The sequence below is a fragment of the Mercenaria mercenaria genome, chromosome 15, assembly GCF_021730395.1.
Source record: "Mercenaria mercenaria strain notata chromosome 15, MADL_Memer_1, whole genome shotgun sequence".
Taxonomy (NCBI): Eukaryota; Metazoa; Mollusca; class Bivalvia; order Venerida; family Veneridae; genus Mercenaria; species Mercenaria mercenaria.
The window spans coordinates 29,749,698-29,769,743 of record NC_069375.1 but is presented as its reverse complement, the minus strand read 5'-3'; the positions used below and the strand labels follow the sequence as shown (position 1 = coordinate 29,769,743).

At 36.8% G+C, this 20,046-nt stretch overlaps 1 protein-coding gene across 1 annotated transcript in view; it reads left to right on the top strand.

Annotated features, from left to right (window-relative positions):
* The window catches only part of LOC123549854 (uridine-cytidine kinase 2-like), a 29,821-nt gene extending 10,029 nt beyond the window's left edge, over window positions 1–19,792 (top strand). The window contains exons 5-7 of the mRNA XM_045338295.2: window positions 8,419–8,516; window positions 11,338–11,386; window positions 12,427–19,792. Of these exons, the coding sequence (XP_045194230.1) occupies window positions 8,419–8,516; window positions 11,338–11,386; window positions 12,427–12,539 (260 nt within the window). The 3' untranslated portion in view covers window positions 12,540–19,792. The remainder of the gene's footprint in view (window positions 1–8,418; window positions 8,517–11,337; window positions 11,387–12,426) is intronic.
* The last annotated feature ends 254 nt before the right edge of the window (window positions 19,793–20,046 follow it).

Below are 20,046 nucleotides of genomic sequence, written 5' to 3'. Positions count from 1 at the left end.
TTATTATTTTCATGAATTTCAAAATAAAGTACAAACTGAGCTATGAAAAAGTCGTCTTTGAATTGTTATCCGAAATTTACACGTCCGAAACTCAGGTAAATTTATCAGGTGCACGTTAGAAACGCTGTGAAAATTTTCATTCATGTTTCGATTCTCGTGCTTTAAAGGTCCAATACTAAGGAAAGTGAACATTTTAATTTCTTTTAAAAAGCACAGAAACTATTTTATTTTATTGGAAAATGAAAGTTGGTATGTAGAAATTCGAAATAAATCCCAGTATATGTACAATTATTTTTAGCTCACCTGTCACAAAGTGACAAGGTGAGCTTTTGTGATCGCGCAGTGTTCGTCGTGCGTGCGTGCGTGCGTCCGTCCGTCCGTAAACTTTTGCTTGTGAGGTCACATTTTTCATGGGATCTTTATGAAAGTTGGTCAGAATGTTTATCTTGATGATATCTAGGTCAAGTTCGAAACTGGGTCACGTGCCATCAAAAACTAGGTCAGTATGTCTAAAAATAGAAAAACCTTGTGACCTCTCTAGAGGCCAAATATTTCACAAGATCTTCATGAAAATTGGTCAGAATGTTCACCTTGATGATATCTAGGTCAAGTTCGAAACTGGGTCACGTGCCGTCAAAAACTAGGTCAGTAGGTCTAAAAATAGAAAAACCTTGTGACCTCTCTAGAGGCCATATATTTCACAAGATCTTCATGAAAATTGGTCAGGATGTTCACCTTGATGATATCTAGGTCAAGTTCGAAACTGGGTCACGTGCCGTCAAAAACTAGGTCTCAGTAGGTCAAATAATAGAAAAACCTTGTGACCTCTCTAAAGGCCATATTTTTCATGGGATCTGTATGAAAGTTGGTCTGAATGTTCATCTTGATGATATCTAGGTCGATTTCAAAACTGGGTCACGTGCGATCAAAAACTAGGTCAGTAGGCCAAAAAATAGAAAAACCTTGTGACCTGTCTAGAGGCCATATATTTCATGAGATCTTCATGAAAATTTGTCAGAATGTTCACCTTGATGATATCTAGGTCAAGTTCGAAAGTGGGTCACATGCCATCAAAAACTAGGTCAGTAGCTCTAAAAATAGAAAAACCTTGTGACCTGTCTAGAGGCCATATATTTTACAAGATCTTCATGAAAATTGGTCAGAACGTTCACCTTGATGATATCTAGGTCAAGTTCGAAACAGGTCACATGCCATCATAATCTAGGTCAGTAGGTCAAATAATAGAAAAACCTTGTGACCTCTCTAAAGGCCATATTTTTCATGGGATCTGTATGAAAGTTGGTCTGAATGTTCATCTTGATGATATCTAGGTCAAGTTCGAAACTGGGTCACTTGCGGTCAAAAACTAGGTCAGTAGTTCTAAAAATAGGTAAACCTTGTGACCTCTCTAGAAGCCATATATTTCACAAGATCTTCATGAAAATTGGTCAGAATGTTCACCTTGATGATATCTAGGTCAAGTTCGAAACTTGGTTACGTGCCGTCAAAAACAAGGTCAGTAGGTCAAATAATAGAAAGACCTTGTGACCTCTCTAAAGGCCATATTTTTCATGGGATCTGTATGAAAGTTGGTCTGAATGTTCATCTTGATGATATCTAGGTTGAGTTCATAACTGGGTCACGTGCGGTAAAAAACTAGGTCAGTAGGTCTAAAAATAGAAAAACCTTGTGACCTCTCTAGAGGCCATATATTTCATGAGATCCTCATGAAAATTGGTCAGAATGTTCACCTTGATGATATCTAGGTCAAGTTCGAAAGTGGGTCAGGTGCCATCAAAAACTAGGTCAGTAGGTCTAAAAATAGAAAAACCTTGTGACCTCTCTAGAGGCCATATATTTTACAAGATCTTCATGAAAATTGGTCAGAATGTTCACCTTGATGATATCTAGGTCAAGTTCGAAACTAGGTCACATGCCATCATAATCTAGGTCAGTAGGTCAAATAATAGAAAAACCTTGTGACCTCTCTAAAGGCCATATTTTTCATGGGATCTGTATGAAAGTTGGTCTGAATGTTCATCTTGATGATATATAGGTCAAGTTCGAAACTGGGTCACGTGCGGTCAAAAACTAGGTCAGTAGGTCTAAAAATAGAAAAACCTTGCGACCTCTCTAGAGGCCATACTTGTGAATTGATCTCCATAAAAATTGGTCTGAATGTTCACCTTGATGATATCTAGGTCAAGTTTGAAACTGGGTCACATGCCTTAAAAAGCTAGGTCAGTAGGTCAAATAATATAAAAACTGTGACCTCTCTAGAGGCCATACTTTTCATGGGATCTGTATGAAAGTTGGTCTGAATGTTCATCTTGATGATATCTAGGTCAAGTTTGAAACTGGGTCAGCTGCGGTTAAAAACTAGGTCAGTAGGTCTAAAATTATTAAAATCTTTTGACCTCTCTAGAGGCCATATTTTTCAATGGATCTTCATGAAAATTGACCTGAATGTTCACCTTGATAATATCTAGGTCAGTTTCAAAACTGGGTCACTTGCGGTCAAAAACTAGGCCAGTAGGTATAAAAATAGAAAAACCTTGTGACCTCTCTAAAGGCCATATTTTTCATGAGATCTTCATGAAAATTAGTGAGAATGTTCACCTTGATGATATCTAGATAAAATTCAAAACAGGGTCACATACCTTCGAAAACTAGGTCAATAGGTCAAATAATAGAAAAACCTTGTGACCTCTCTAGAGACCATATTTTTCAATGGATCTTCATGAAAATTGGTCAGAATTTTTATCTTGATAATATCTAGGTGAAGTTCAAAACTGGGTCACATGAGCTCAGAAACTAGGTCACTATGTCAAATAATAGAAAAAACGAGGTCATACTCAAAACTGGGTCATGTTGGAAGAGGTGAGCGATTTAGGACCATCATGGTCCTCTTGTTCTATGAAGTATGAAGAAAGTTAAAAAGACCTGGGGGGTCATTCTGTCGATTCATTGAAATTTCAACATAATACACATACATTTATTTGAGTTTCAAAGACCTTCTGTAAATTTTGACCTGCCAATCTTCATTATTTAGTGTCTTGCAGAAGTCTATGCACTGGCTATGAAAAAAATTGCCAACTCACTTTCCCTTAGTAATGGACCTTTAATAATGCCCGATTCTTGCATCAACTTGTTCAGATTTATACATTTAATTGATTACATACTTTGTGAAATAAAATGGTTATGGCGAAAAATGGTTATAGTTAATTATTGGATAAATGGAACACATTTTCATGTCCCAATTTCGAAAAATGCTGTCACCAGATATAAGGAACGCTAAAAGTTTATAGTTTATTTATTATGTTAAATGTTGTGTAGCGCTAACAGCGTATGGTTACAGTATAAATTTTAACACTACCATGTGAATAAAGCAGAGATGCATGCGTTAAGGTGATCACACCTGTAAACTGTCCCATTTTAAGACCTTATTCTCAGGGAACTAACATTTTTAAAATCCATCAGCATATAAATGGCGGACCAGGCATATGATTTTAATATTTCACTTCAAAGTTCAATATTGTTACAGAACAGAACAGAATAACTGCTAATTATACAAATGTTGTTCTATGACATGCATTTCCAGCCTTTTCATAATGAGTTATGGAAACTTATTGTCTACATTTTTCAAAGGGAAGAAAAGGCGGTCTTGATCAAATAGCATAATGGAGTTAGCTGATGACGTCAGAGTTACGTTGGCACTTTCATGCGCTTTCATGCACATGAATTAGTATTTGGTAAATGTTAATGATGATAATATATATTTTCTTTTTATCGTATCTGTGAATTAACAAACATGAAATAATTTGTACGGTAGTAGATATATATTTACTCAAGATTATCTTCGAAAGCTACATGTATGTTAATGATAGTCACGATCGTGGTCGCCAAATCTTGGGATTTTATTATTGGTCTAGTTTCGTAACGATGGAAATATCCTAAATAAATGTGCTAATTACGCGTGATTAACAATGGCAAACAGTCCAGTTTACCAAATTTCCTATTGTAAAAATTATAGCAGGTGCTAAAATGGACCATAGCAAAACTATAGGTATATTAATGCCTATTCAGAAAACATGTAGACGAGCAAGGTAAGGGGAGTAACTGCATCATATACATAAAGAAGCACTCTCTAGAAAAGTAGATAGAAATAACCGACAAAAAATAAACACAAATAATAATAATTTACGGCCATTCTTACCGATGTACATTTTGGCTTAGTTTAGGTTTAACGTCGTGTTTCAACACTATTTCAGTCATATACATATAGGCAGTTTACCTTAACATCTCTCCAAGAAAGGACCAGTACAAGAATCGCAACTTTCTCACATAAAGATTCATGTTGGCCCGGAGTGTGAACACATAGCCCTCAAATACTGTTCGCTATTGTGTTCATTATACAAACCTCTGTTACAAGGAACTAGTTTGCTATATGGACATAACGAACCTGGGTTATAAGAAACAATTTTTAGAGGTCCCAAGCTGTTCCTTTTAAGCGAGGTTTACTGTACCCTGGATCAGTCAGTGGATCAGTCAGTTCATTACATAAGTATATAGAAATTTATTCCCTATATGTTATAGCACACTTCAGAGATATATACTGATTTCCCTGGTCCAGAGGAGTTTACTATAACCGAAGTTTACTGTACATTGTATATGATAAAAAACAATTGAGGAAAATGGACTGAACATATACTGCTAGTTCAAGTCTCTTAAAACAGATCTTGAGAGATGGTAGCATTTATTATGTCTCCCCCAGGAGACATATTGTTTTTGCCCTGTCCGTCCGTCCGTACGTCACACTTCCTTTCCGAGCAATAACTGGAGAACCATTTGACCTAGAACCTGCAAACTTCATAGGGTTGTAGGGCTGCTGGAGTAGACGACCCCTATTGTTTTTGGGGTCACTCCATCAAAGGTCAAGGTCACTGGGGCCTGAACATTGAAAACCATTTCCGATCAATAACTAGAGAACCACTTGACCCAGAATGTTGAAACTTCATAGGATGATTGGTCATGAAGAGTAGATGACCCCTATTGATTTTGGGGTCATTCGTCAAAGGTCAAGGTCACTTGGGCCTGAACATTGAAAACCATTTCCGATCAATAACTAGAGAACCACTAGACCCACAATGTTGAAACTTCATAGGATGATTGGTCATGAAGAGTAGATGACCCCTATCGATTTTGGGGTCACTCCGTCAAAGGTCAAGGTCACAGGGGCCTGAACATTGAAAACCATTTCCAATCAATAACTAGAGAACCACCTGACCCAGAATGTTGAAACTTGATAGGATGATTGGTCATAAAGAGTAGACGACCCCTATTGTTTTTTGGGGTCACTCCGTCAAAGGTCAAGGTCACAGTGGCCTGAACATTGAAAACCATTTCTGATCAATAACTAGAGAACCACTTGACCCAGAATGTTGAAACTTCATAGGATGATTGTACATGCAAAGTAGATGACCCCTATCGATTTTGGGGTCACTCCATTAAAGGTCAAGGTCACAGGGGCCTGAACATTGAAAACCATTTCCGGTCAGTAACTTGAGAACCACTTGACCCAGAATGTTAAAACTTCATAGGATGATTGGTCATAAAGAATAGATGACCCCTAACGATTTTGGGGTCACTCTGTGAAAGGTCAAGGTCACAGGGGCCCGAACATTGAAAACCATTTCCGGTCAGTAACTTGAGAACCACTTGACCCAGAATGATGAAACTTCGTAGGATGATTGGCCATGCAGACTAGATGAACCCTAACGATTTTAGGGTCACTTTGTTAAAGGTCAAGGCCACAGGGGCCTGAACATAGAAAACCATTTCCAATCAATAACTTGAGAACCTCTCGACCCAGAATGTTGAAACTGCATAGGATGATTTTTCATGCAGAGTAAATGACCCTTATTGTTTTTAGGGTCACTCCATTAAAGGTCAAGGTCACAGGGGCCTGAACATTGATAACCAGTTCCGATCAATAACTTGAGAACCACTTGACCCAGAATGTTGAAACTTCATGGGATGATTGAACATGCAGAGTAGATGACCCCTATTGATTTTGGGGTCAGTCTAATAAAGGTCAAGGTCACAGTGGCCTGTTCATGTAAAATCATTTTTTGGAAATAACTTGAGAACCACTTGACCTACAATGTTGAAACTAAATAGGATGATTGGACATGCAGAGTAGATGACCCCTATTTATTTTGAGGTCACTTGATCAAAGGTCAATGTCACAGGAGCCTGAACAGTGACTTGAGAACCACTAGGCCATTAGTGTTGAAATTTAGCGGGATGACGGGACATGCCAAGTAGATGATCCCTATTGCAGCCAACCATCAGTGTCTCTTTGACTTTCGCTCCTGACCCCTATTGACGTCGTGCCTATAGGACTTTGCATTGGGGGAGACATGCGCTTTTTTACAAAAGCATTTTCTAGTTAACCCTTATCCAGCTAAATTTCTATAATGAACTTGTCCATCTTTCAATTTGGACAGTACCATTTACTGTTAAAAGGGGTGCTTACCAAAAAGATACTGACTGAATGGCAAACAGTGCAGATCTTGATCAGACTGCATGGATGTGCAGACTGATCACGATCTACACTCGCTGCAAAGGCAGAATCAATTGTGTCCAGCATGGTAAGGGTTAAAACAGATAGCGATTGATAACAGATATTGAAAAGATTGGTTAATCAGTACTGTTTAACCTTTAAAAGGATGTGCAGACTGATCATGATCTACACTTGCCTCAAAGGCAGAACCAGTTATGTCCAGTATGATAAGGGTTAAGGCAGCATGTTTTAAAAAAGCTGTGATTTTTCATGGTGAGCTTTTGTGACAGCTCAATGCCCGTCGTCCGTCGTGGGTCATGCGTATGTCAACAATTTCTAAAAAAATCTTCTTCTTGAAAACCACTGGGCAGAATTACACCAAACTTCACAGGAATGGTCCTTGGGTGGCCCCCTTTCAAAAGTGTTCAAAGAATTGAATTCCATGCAGAACTCTGGTTGCCATGGCAACCGAAAGGAAAAACTTTAAAAATCTTCTTATCCAAAACCACAGGGCCTAGGGCTTTGATATCTGGTGTGTAGCATCATCTAGTGGTCCTCTGCCGACGTTGTTTAAATTATCCCCCTAGGGTCAAATATGGCCCTGCCCCGGGGTCACATGGTTTATATATACTTATATAGGGAAAACTTTGAAAATCTTCTTGTACAAAACCACATGGTCTAGGGCTTTGATATTTGGTATGTAGCATCATCTAGTAGTCCTCTACCAAGATTGTTCAAATTATCCCCCTAGGGTCAAATATGGCCTCGCCCCGGGCTCACATGGTTTATATAAACTTAAATAGGGAAAACTTTGAAAATCTTCTTGTACAAAACCACATGGCCTAGGGCTTTGATATTTGGTATGTAGCATCATCTAGTAGTCCTTTACCAAGATTGTTCAAATTATCCCCCTAGGGTCAAATGTGGCCCTGCCCCGGGGGTCCCGAGGGTCCCAAGTTTTACGTAGACTTATATAGGAAAAAAAGTTTAAAAATCTTCTTGTTTGAAACCACAACACTTAGACCTTTGATATTTGGTTTGTAGCATTGTCTTATGGTCCTCAACCAAAAGTATTCAAATTGTACCCATGGGATGAAAAGAGGCCCTGCCCTGGGGGTCCCAAGTTTTATATAAACTTATATAGGAAAAAGCTTTAAAAATCTTCTTGTCTGAAACCATACGACCTAGGCTTTTGATATTTGGTGTGATGCATTGTCTAGTAGTACTCTACCAAAATTATTCAAATTATGCCCCTGGGGTTAAAAGAGGCCCCGCCCTGGGGTCACTTAGTTATTATGTGAGTTATATAGGAAAAATACTTAAAAAATCATCTGATCCTATTTCCAAGACTGTCTAATTATAATTACCTGATGTCACTTGACTGTGACCTACTGACCTACTTTCTTGGTTTTAAAGATACAGCCTTGAAATTTTAATGACATACACAGTTTTACACACAAATCGTAAAACTAAATTTCATTAGTGTGACCTACTGACTTTCTTAATATTTTATCATCAGTTTGAAATTTGAAACATGTAGCTCATATTACTCAGGTGAGCGATCCAGGGTCATCATGACCCTCTTGTTTTTTTTAAAGCTGTCCTAACTTGTCAAAAAACAAACAAACAGAAAACAAACGAAAATAGGTGTCTAATATGGTATTTCGCTGAATCTGCAGGTCATGTTCAAATTAATTTCGCTGAAATGTTCCTTGTTATACCTTTCTGAGCTGTGGAACTCTTGTTAGCAATATCAGGCTGTCATGACTCTCTTATTTCAAGTAATCTTTTGTTTAATTTACCTTTACCAGTTTTGCTTTTAGTATTTATCTTGTGTATTTCATTTGTTTCAGTTCTGAGAGACACCAAAGAGAGATGCCGTGACTTGGATCAGACTTTAAATCAATACACAAACCTAGTTAAACCAGCATTTGAGGAATTTTGTCTTCCAGTAAGTAAAATTATATTTTATGTGTAAGAAATACATAATATTATTATTATTATTATTATACCAGATTTATAACGCGCCCTTTTCATGATCAATTTCACGTTCAAAGGCGCTTTACATAGTTCAAATGCAGCCACACAGGGCGCATAATCCATCTTCTACTAGTACAGACAGAGCGATCTGACCAGAGGGACAGAGTGAGACAAAGCCCCCATGACAGAGAGATCAGAAATCAGATACAGGCTTAGCCTAGCTCATTGCGAATAGACAGCCTGGTTCTTTAACGTGCCCAGTGTATAGCACTGATACGTGCAAGGATTGCCTGGGTTCCTGACCAGTACACCTCTAGTTGGATGGGAAACACTGAAAGCGTTTCTGAAAATTCCCGAGTAGCTGCCTGGGATCGAACCCCCGACCTCAGGATTGAAAGGCCAGTGTGCAAACCACTGAGCTATCCATCCATTATGTCTGTATGAAACTACTTTTGTGTAGAAAATTACAGTTTAAGAAAGATTTTTCTTCAGGCCCCAAAAAGGGTCACCCCGTTTATTTTCAGAAAATTATATGTACATATTAATGACATCAATTCTTAGCTCATTCAAGGTGTTGAATTCTTCATGAGAGGAAGTCATCCAGCTGGCTTACGGAAGGTCAGTGGTTCTACCCAAGGGCCTACTGGTGATGAAATAATGCACGGAGGGGCACCTGGGGGTCTTCCTCCACCATCAAAGCTGGAAAGTCGCCATATGACCTGTAGTTGTGTCGGTGCAACGTTAAACCCAACAAAATAAATAAAATCAATTTTTAATTATCATATATCGCATATAATCTAAAAAGAATAACACATCAACAAAGATTTACTAACATGAAAACGGGCATGGTGAGAATCTTCAGAATTTAGAAAATGAAGCAGTGTCTAAAGCATGTAAAAATGGAACTTTTTTCCTTAGTTGCCCTTAACATATTTTAGGTAAAGTATGTATCAAATAAAGTATGAAGAGTTTTTAGGGCGTAATGGCTCGTGGAAAATGGTTGATGTGAGCTTGTTGTGAAAACTTTCTACATATCATTGAACCTATTTTACCTTTTATATAGTAATATATGGTGCTTAAACTTGTGGTAATTATAAGTCCTATTCACTTTTAATAAATCTGCGTCTTTATCAGCATTTTGAGAATAAGACAGTTGCAAACTTCTCAAAAAATTCGCTTGAAATTTAACTCAGATTCAATGTACCTTGCTGTGCTTAACAGCTCTCAGAAGGTTGCTTATTTCATGTTATAGAATGTTTAGCAAATTTATTTACTTCTGTCTCTGACACCTAAACCATATAAATAAGTCTGAATTTACTTTAATTAGAATAGAATATTTTGAATATGGAAAGACTGTGGTAGATTGTTTTATATTTGCATACATTTAGCTGACAAACAATGTTCCAGTATTGTACTTGATTAAGTAAGCTATATGTTATGAAGGATATTATTTCCATTTATGTAATTTTTGTACCCCCCCCCCTCCCTCCCCCATGAGTGGTGGGGGCATATAGATTTGCTCTTGTCCGTCCGTCCGTTCGAAATTCGTGACACGCCTAGCTCGAAAAGTATTTGATATAAATTAACAAAACCTTGCATGAATCTTTATCATGATATGAACTTGCGCACCTTCTATTTTTCATCTGGCTCCACCTCCTAATTTTAGAGTTATGACCCCTGAAATAGTCAAAAATGCACCTTTTCACCTTGTGACACGCCTAACTCCAAAAGTATTTGATATAGATTCATGAAACCTTGCATGAGTCTTAATCATGATATGAACTTGTGCACCTCCTATTTTTCATCTGGCTCCGCCCCCTATTTTTAGAGTCATGGCCCCTGAAATAGTCAAAAATGCACCTTTTCACCTTGTGACACGCCTAGCTCCAAAAGTATTTGATATAGATTCATGAAACCTTGCATGAGTCTTAGTCATGATATGAACTTGTGCACCTCCTATTTTTCATCTGGGACCGCCCCCTATTTCTAGAGTTATGGCCCCTGAAATAGTCAAAAATGCATATTTTCACCTTGTGACACATCTAGCTCAAAAAGTATTTGATATAAATTGATAAAACCTTGCATGAATCTTTCTCATGATATGAACTTGCGCACCTCCTATTTTTCATTTGGGTCCGCCCCCAATTTCTAGAGTTATGGCCCCTGAAATAGTCAAAAATGCACATTTTCACCTAATTATGTGCCTCACTCAAAAAGTATTTAATGTAAATTCATGAAACCTTGCTTTGAGTCTTTATCCTAATGTGACCTTGCACACTTGGCATTCTTCTTGAGAATTTTAGCGTTTATTACAGAGTTATGGCCCTTGAAATAGCCAAAATTGTGATTTTTTTTATTTGTGATGCTCATATCTCAAAAAGTATATGGTATAGAATAATGAATCCATTTCATAATTTTTTTGAGGCTATGCCCCATTAAGACTGCAAACATTTGAATGATTTCCCCTTATTTGTGACAAATGTACGAGTGGGGGGAGGGGGGTGGGGGCACACCCTGTGTCCTACAGACACATTCTAGTTACATACAGTTTTATCTTACTATCAGAATTTCAGAAAAAATCTGGGGCCTTGCCAGAAAAATGTACACACTGTACCATATTTTTATGTATATATAAAATTGAAACATGTTTAGAATTGCCCAAAACTCACAGGCTAGGCTATTTCAATGAGGTAATGTTGTGCTAAAATTTTGTTGGAGGGGTAGGGGGCACTTATATTTGCGCTTTTTCTTATGTCTTTCTTAGTGTTTCATAAATACCTCTTTAATTTCAGACCAAAAAGTATGCAGATGTTATTATCCCAAGAGGGGCAGATAATACAGGTAAGTTTAAATACAGATGTTCTACTGAAAACATGTCATTAAAGTCAGACAAGTTTTTGCCTATGTATAGAGTATTGGAACTATGACATACTATTTGGGCTAAATATATATTCTTCGACATCTCAGTTTTAAGTTTTAAGCTCACCTGAGCACAAAATACCTTGGGTGAGTTATTGTGATCTCTCACTGTCTGTCTGGGCCTGTTTGTCATCCATGCACACTTTTCTTCAAACGACATCTCTTAAAACTGTGTGGTGGAAGTTGATGAAACTTGGCCTGGCTGTTCCTTAGGTGGTCTTTTTCCAAAGTTGTTGAAATCGTTCCCCATGGTTGCACCTAGCCAGAGCTAAAACTAGAAAAATCTTTGAGCGATATCGTCTCCTAGATTATCAGTCCGATTTTGAAATAGTTTCACACAAATGGTGTTATGTAACCCTCTACCAAGATTGTTCAAATAATTTAGATTCTTCAAAAAACATGCCCGCCAGGGGGCATGATCACTTTTCCCTTTATGTATATAGTGGAAACTTTTAAACTCTCCTTATATAAAAATATTGGTCTGATTTTAGAATAATTTCACACAAGTGGTCCTTGTTTGACCTTCTACCAAGATTATTGAAATTGTTCTGATTTGTGAAAAAACATGATCACTAGCAGGTGTGGTCATTTTTCCCTTTAATTATGTATATAGTGGAAATTTTAAAATCTTCTTGTATTAAACTGCTGGAAACATGGGTGCATGAGGAGGCCAAATTCTAAAATAATTTTACACAAATGTTTCTTGTGTGACTCTTTAAGAACATTGTACAAATTATTCTGTATCATCAAAATAACATGGCTGCCAGCTAGGGGATGTGGTCACTTTGAGTTTCCCTATATATATGTAGTTCAAGCAAGCAGTGTAACTTGGTTGAGCGGTTTAGGGCCATCATTGCCCTCTGATTATTATACATATGCTATACTGGTATCTAGGAAATAATTGTTTATACTAGCTGCCAAGTCGTTTTAGTAAAACTGTTACTTTGTCAATTCTATTTCAGTTGCAATTGACTTGATAGTTCAACATATACAAGAGCTGCTGCGTCCGCAACCGCGTGAAACACCTAGACGATCACGGCATAATTCTGATTCATTTGTTGGGAGACCACACTAGCAGTATTGTGTACATCTGTAGAAGCTAGAAATATTGACTCTGTCAAAGTGCAATCTTCTTGAAATATTTTGGACAGTCTGATGTAATGTCTATCCAGTACGTGTATTTTTATGACCCTACTGTTAGAAACCTGTGGGGCATATAGTGTTTGCACTGTCATTCGTTGATCACTCTTGCTTACCGGTACTCAACTCCTGCCTCATTTTTTATCCAATTCAAATGAAACTTGATATACATAATCAACATGAAGTGGACATGGGTATATTATTTCTTAAGTTATGCTCAATAATTTAAGACTAAGCTGTATAACAACTATTCTGTACATAATTTACTCAACTCGTGAAGTTGCCATCCAATTCCAGTGGAACTTGGTATCCATGCATATATTACTTGGAATTTCATATCAGATTTTTTCATCTGTTGACTCCTTTTTTTGGCTTTATGTTTTATTCCATCAAGGAATTTCAGGGGGCATGTGTCATAGTGTTGAAATCATTTTTGTTTATGTTACTGTTATTTTGTAGTTTTGTAACATAAGATATAGTAGACACATGATAGACTGGTGTCACTTATCTTCAGATTCAAGCCTTTACTCACCTGTTTAACCATTATCATGCTGGACACGATTGATTCTGCCTTTGCGACCAGTGTAGATCATGATCAGCCTGCACATCCATGCAGTCTTACAAAAATCTGCACTGTTCGCCATTCAGTCAGCACCCTTTTTAACAGCTAATAGTAATGTTCAGATTGAAAAATGGATAAGTTCATTATAGAAATTTAGCAAGGTAAGGGTTAATTTGTTATAAGTCTAATGGCAGTTATTATGTATTTCACAACATGTTACTTTTGATCCTGCAATAAGTTTTAAAGTACCAGAGAGTTTTTCTTGCAGCCTGGTAGATAAATAGTAGACAATATGGAGTACATGCAGTAAAATCTATAAGTAAATCCTAAGATAGAAGTGCCTGTTTGATTAGTTTGTTAATGAGAGGTAATGTTATGCACATGCCCCTTATAACACTGTAAGTGGAACTGAAAATGTTCTATTTCCTTTTGTTACAAAAGTCATACATTAAATAGATTCCAAATGACCAGCAAATACTTCAGCAGTAGTTCTAAGTTTGAGCAGACTTCTTATGACCCTTGTGTTGCAATAAGATAATTCTCGTTGGCAAGGAAATACCTTTTTAAGAATAATATGTACACCCACATTGACAATGACAAACACCTTGTGTAAATAAATAATGGAAATACCCTACTAATTTCTATGTATATATAAATGTCATTTATATAAAATCATACATTGCCTATAAACATAAGTTTGATTTAATCACTTTATTGGTTGGTTCGGGGTAGGGCAGGTGTTTGAATGTAAAAACCTATATATATGAAAACAAAACTAGATTTCTTGCTACATTAATGGAGGAAGGAGATTAATAGCATGCTTTACATCCATCATTGGTGTTATACAAGGCAAAGGACAAAAAATTGTCATTAATAACAGTGTCAGGGGTTGTGCTAGTTATACAGTTTGTAAGAGTGGTTTGGGTGTATTTTTGTGGATATTGCTTCTGTGTCTGAGTCAGTAAATGATCTATTGTATGCAATTTGTATAGAAACCCAATTTTATGTATATATAGACTCATTATGAGATGCTCCATTGTAAGTATTATATCATGTTGATGAACTGATATACTGAGTCATTTTTGTTGTTGTTTTTTGTTGTGTATTTTGTTATTTACTGCCCATTCTATATATGCTGGGTATGATTATTTGTAAGGCAGCTTAGATGACAGTAGCTACTGGTTAGTTGCTTGTTGTTGTTTGCCATTTATACCTTGTAGTGATAAGGTATATTTCTTTTTGTAATTTAAAATGAATATAAACACAATTTTTAACCAATGAGAAATTAAGTTAAAACTTGTATTTATTTACTCTAGGAAGGACTGAGGTGTGGTCATTTGCACCTGTTGATTTTTCGGTTGGTTCTTTGTTAAATTTGATTGGTTTAGGTGAAATATTTTGGCACATAGTAAGATGACAGCCTTTGTTCATTGGTAAATTTTTTGAATAAAATGCTTTCTTATTGAAAGAATGCCCATATGTAGGGGATATAATCTGTAACAAGTAAGAAGGAAACTATCAACACTGGGCTCCAAAAGCCTGTTGTTAATGCAGTAAACAATTCTGAAATTGCATTAAACATTCAAATAGATTGTTAATATTTCATGCAACTTCATGCACAATGAAATGCAAATAGAATGCATTATAGAAACATGTTCCATTACAGATTGAAACAGAATGCATTCAAATACAGATTTAAGTGGGGCACATCCCTGAATGACTTTATACAGTATGTATCCAATTTAATAGACTGCATTCCTGACATCAAGCCATTTGGCTTTGGCACCAAGTCAAGAGATCCATTGTTGTTTATGTAACTTGGGTGCAAGCTGTATTTACAGTTATTTCTTGTAAAGACATTTCTGCAAAGTATTCTAGACTTTTTGTATGACACATTAAGGAAAAGGTAACATAATTATGTAAAGACCATTTTGTGTAAATAAAAATCTCAAATATTATAAAATGCATATTAAATGTTTTTCAGCATTATTTAAGGCTTTGACAGGCAGCTACCTTCTGCAAGCCAGCTGGATGGCTTCTTCAAACAAAATACCTCTATACCTCACCTGAAATAATGCTTAGAGGAACACCTGGGGTCTTCTTCCACCAATAAAAGTTGTAAAGTCAGCAGTTAGCATATAACCTTAAAATACATTGATGTGACGTTACATCTTTCAAAAAAGTTAAACCAACGCCGCCCCCCCCCACTTCCATTGCCCAGGAATTAAGTGGGCATACATATGTTACCTTTTCTTGACATGTAGTACAGTATACCATTTAAGTCGAAATGGTTATCTTAATTAAATTCTTGAGATTCTCATTATTTTAGAGTTTGAATCCAATTATTTTTAAGAAATATTCACTACAATACAGTTATCTATTCACGGTGATGTATGATACCAGTTAAAAGTTAAAATGAACTAACTGTATGGCTAAAACCTGGCGATAAGTCGTTTTGTTGTAATATCAATTTACAAGGTAAATGCAGAAGAGATTTGTCTTGTTTAAATATAATATGTGTGATCTGGTACAAATAACATTACCTTTAAATTTCGGCTGAAGTAGTGGATCTGAATTTATATTATTAGACTTAAAACATTTTGTCATGGTGTCATGTAATCTGATTAAATTCTCGATCTTTTCGTACACTCGTGCGTAGCGTCATTGAGAAGATGATTTTAATCAGATTGGGTGTCATACAGCGTGCATGTATTTGACAATTTTATTTTCACAGTCAGATAAGCTCTCCCAGCAATAATCTAATTTTTAAGTGACTTGATAGGTAGGACTATCTACATGAGGGGCGAAATGAAAATTAAATATGAAGTTGCAGTAAAACTTAAACAGCTTGCTTAAGAATGATCATTTCAAGACTTTAGTATTGTATGTAGTCTTAAATGTTATAAATAAACACTCAGAGTTTTTATACGCCCGAAGGGACGTATTATGTTATACCTCCGGTGTCCGTCTGTCTGTCCGTCCGTCCGTCCGCCCGTTAGCAATTTCGTGTCCGCTCTGTAACTCTTGAACCCCTTGAAGGATTTCAAAGAAACTTGACACAAATGTTCACCACACTGAGACGATGTGCAGAGCGTATGTTTTGGATGTCTCACTTCAAGGTCAAGTTCACACTTAGGGTTCAAATGTCATATGAGTGTGTTTCGTGTCAGCTCTGTAACTCTTGAACTGCTTGAAGGATTTCAAAGAAACTTGGCACAAATGTTCACCACACTGAGACGATGTGCAGAGCGGATGTTTTGGATGTCTCACTTTAAGGTCAAGGTCACAGGGTTCAAAGGTCATATGAGTGTGTTTCGTGTCCGCTCTGTAACTTTTGAACTGCATGAAGGATTTCGAAGAAACTTGGCACAAATGTTCACCACACTGAGACGACGTGCAGAGGGCTTGTTTCGGATGACTAGATTCAAGGTCAAGGTCACACTTAGGAGTCAAAAGGTCATATATGACTTTGCTGTGTCCGCTCTCTTGAACTGCTTGAATGATTTCAAAGGAATTTGGCACAAATGTTCACCACACTGAGGCAACATGCAGAGCGCACGTACTGGATGACTCACCTCAAGGTCAAGGTCACACTTAGGGGTCAAAGGTCATATATGACTGCTTTGTGTATACTGCTCTGCATTGAAGTGCTCTTGTTTATCCCCCCACCAAAGGTGAAGGGGATATTAGAAATGCTCTCCGTCCGTCTGTCCGTCCGTCCGTCCGTGCGTGCGTCCGCAACGATCTTTGTCCGGACCATAACTCCAAAAGTACTTGAGGGATTTTCTTCAAACTTCATACACTGATAGAACACATTGGGAGGAAGTGCAGTGTGCAAGAACAATAACTCTACCTTGCCTATTTTTTGAGTTATTCCCCTTTATCTTATTTTCTTAAAAAATTTTGTCCGGAGCATAACTCCAAAAGTACTGGAGGGATTTTCTTCAAACTTCATACACTGATAGAACACATTGGGAGGAAGTGTAGTGTGCAAGAACAATAACTCTACCTTGCCTATTTTTTGAGTTATTCCCCTTTATCATATTTTCTTAAAACATTTTGTCCGGAGCATAACCCCAAAAGTACTGGAGGGATTTTCTTCAAACTTCATACACTGATAGAACACATTGGGAGGAAGTGCAGTGTGCAAGAACAATAACTCTACCTTGCCTATTTTTTGAGTTATTCCCCTTTATCATATTTTCTTAAAAAAATTTGTCCGGAGCATATCTTCTTCATGCATGGAGGGATTTTGATATATCTTGGCACAAATGTTTACCACCACGAGGCGGAGTGTCATACGCAAGAACCAGGTCCCTAGGTCTAAGGTCAAGGTCACACTTAGAGGTCAAAGGATACAAGAATAAAAACCTTGTCCGGAGCATTTCTTCTTCATGCATTGAGGGATTTTGATATAACTTGGCACAAATGTTCACCACCACGAGACGGAGTGTCATGCGCAAGATCCAGGTCACTAGGCCTAAGGTCAAGGTCACACTTAGAGGCCAAAGGTCAGATACAAGAATGACTTTGTCGGAAGCATTTCTTCTTCATGCATAGAGGGATTTTGATGTAACTTGGCACAATTATACACCATCATGAGACTAAGTGTCATGCGCAGTTCCCTTCTTTAGAATTACTTCCCTTTGTTGTTACTTAAAATAGCTTTTATTGTAACTTTTTCATTACTAGTCGTAGGGAAAAATCGAGACCACTTTTCTGTAGTACAACAAACATGCTAAATCCAATTTTGAGGTGTATTTTGACCAGTCTCTTCCTGATGTTACTCTCCAGTTTTAGGTGTATTTTATTAATTTTATTATATATAAGGTATCTCTACCTAGTAAGGAGTTTTTTTGTGGACTTTAAAAAACAAAAGACTTACAATGATTACTAAACAACCACAAAATTAACATTCCATTTGCAAATACAGCTGCTAGAGTAAAGAAATTTGCTTTGACGGGCATATATTGTGACATTCTGGCACTCTTGTTCCCTGTTAGCTTTCCATTCCTTCTTTTTACAGTAGCCATATAGAAAAACATCATAGCTATACTCTTCATGAAAATTAATAAAATTTAGCAGTAAACCACCTCACTACTGACTTATTCTTTCTTCCACATCTTAAAACCCCTGATGCGGACCACATCCTTCAATTATGATATGCCCGGTGGGGGGATTAGCCATGTCTGACATGGCTCTTGTTTTTATTTGGCAGAACCCTTTTTTGTTCTCTTACAATAATTTTTTTATGAATTACTTCCCTTTTTTATTACTAAAAATAGCTTATTTTGAAACTTTTTTATTATTGGCCGTAGGGAAAAACCGATACCACTTTTCTGTGGTATAACATGGATGGTACATTCAATTTTTAGATGTTTTTTGAAATTACTTTACCTGGTAAGAATTGGGGGGTTTTTTTGGACCTAGAAATTGTTTTTTGATTTCTTCTTTTTGTTGTTCCAGACCTTTTGACTTCAACAGTCAAGTTCTTTAAATTTTGCTCTCATCCTCTGATGTAACCCTTCGGGCGTATATTGCCCCGCTTGGCGGCGCTCTTGTTTTCCATAGTACTGTCTCTGTAACAGGGTTAGGTAAACACATCAGTGATTCTCTGAATGTTAATGACTTGTGTCTTCCGATTGACTAGAATGGATGGATTGCTAATGGAACACTAAAACAGAGCACAAGGAAGCGTTTTGATTGTTTATTTTGTATTTACACAACATTTATTTACAAACATGTTTTGGATTTTTTGTTTTGTGACTATTTTAATCAAAATATCAGATATGTTGCAAATTGTCATATTTTCATTTAGCTCACCTTAGCACAAAGTGTTAAGGTAAGCTGTTGTGACCGCCCTATGCCTGTTGATTTGTGGCACAAGTTTGTTTCAATAGTTTATTATTAACACTTTAGTTTTCATAGTTTAAGCAAATTTTAATGAAATTTTGTCAGAATGTAAGCGGAAATAAAAGTTTGGATAATTGGGGCATTGAGATTTAAAACTAGGTCACTAGGTCAAATCATAGAAAAAATGTTAATACTGTTCGTCACACTCAGAAAACGTGGTTATGTACCTTAATGAAATATAGGTTAGAATGTTTGTCTTTAACAGGCCAGGTTCAAAAGTGGGTCATCTATAGCCAAACTTAGATCACCAGATTAGATCATAAACAAACTGGGTTAACACTGTAGAGGTGAAAATTTTACATGATTTACAGCCAAACTTAGCTCACCAGATTAGATCATAAACAAACTGGGTTAACACTGTAGTGGTGAAAATTTTACATGATTTACCTAAAACATAGAATATTTGCCTTAATGAAATAAAAATAGTGGACACTAGGTCATCTGTGGTAAGCTCTAGGCCAGGTGAGCGATGTAAGACATTCATTACCCTATAGTAACATCAAACTTCTTATTTATCTACGATATGTTGTCACATTTTAGTTATTCAATCATTTGATTGTGTGTTTTAAGACTTAATAGATCTCAATTGTTTTAATGTCTGACAATTTCATTTTTATACTGTATATATAGCATTTGTTTTGATGTGCATGAAGATGAGATCCACTGTGTTCCTTCAGTCAATTTCACTTGACAATAAAGTGAATAAAAACATATATTTTATATTGTAAGAACCTAACCCATGACAAGCAAAAATTAATAGACTGAAATAATTGCAGTGATGTTTACTGCCCGCGACGCTTTGGCAGAGGTACCTCTGACTTATTTATAAAGGGTGCTGGCCTCAAATCACTTGCCCGTTACTGCTGGTTTCGAACCTACTCTTGGGTCGTCGACTTCCTTCATGAAGGAGACGATCGAGCTTGTAGATTGATGTTTCTACACAGGATCTGAGAATAATACTGAAACT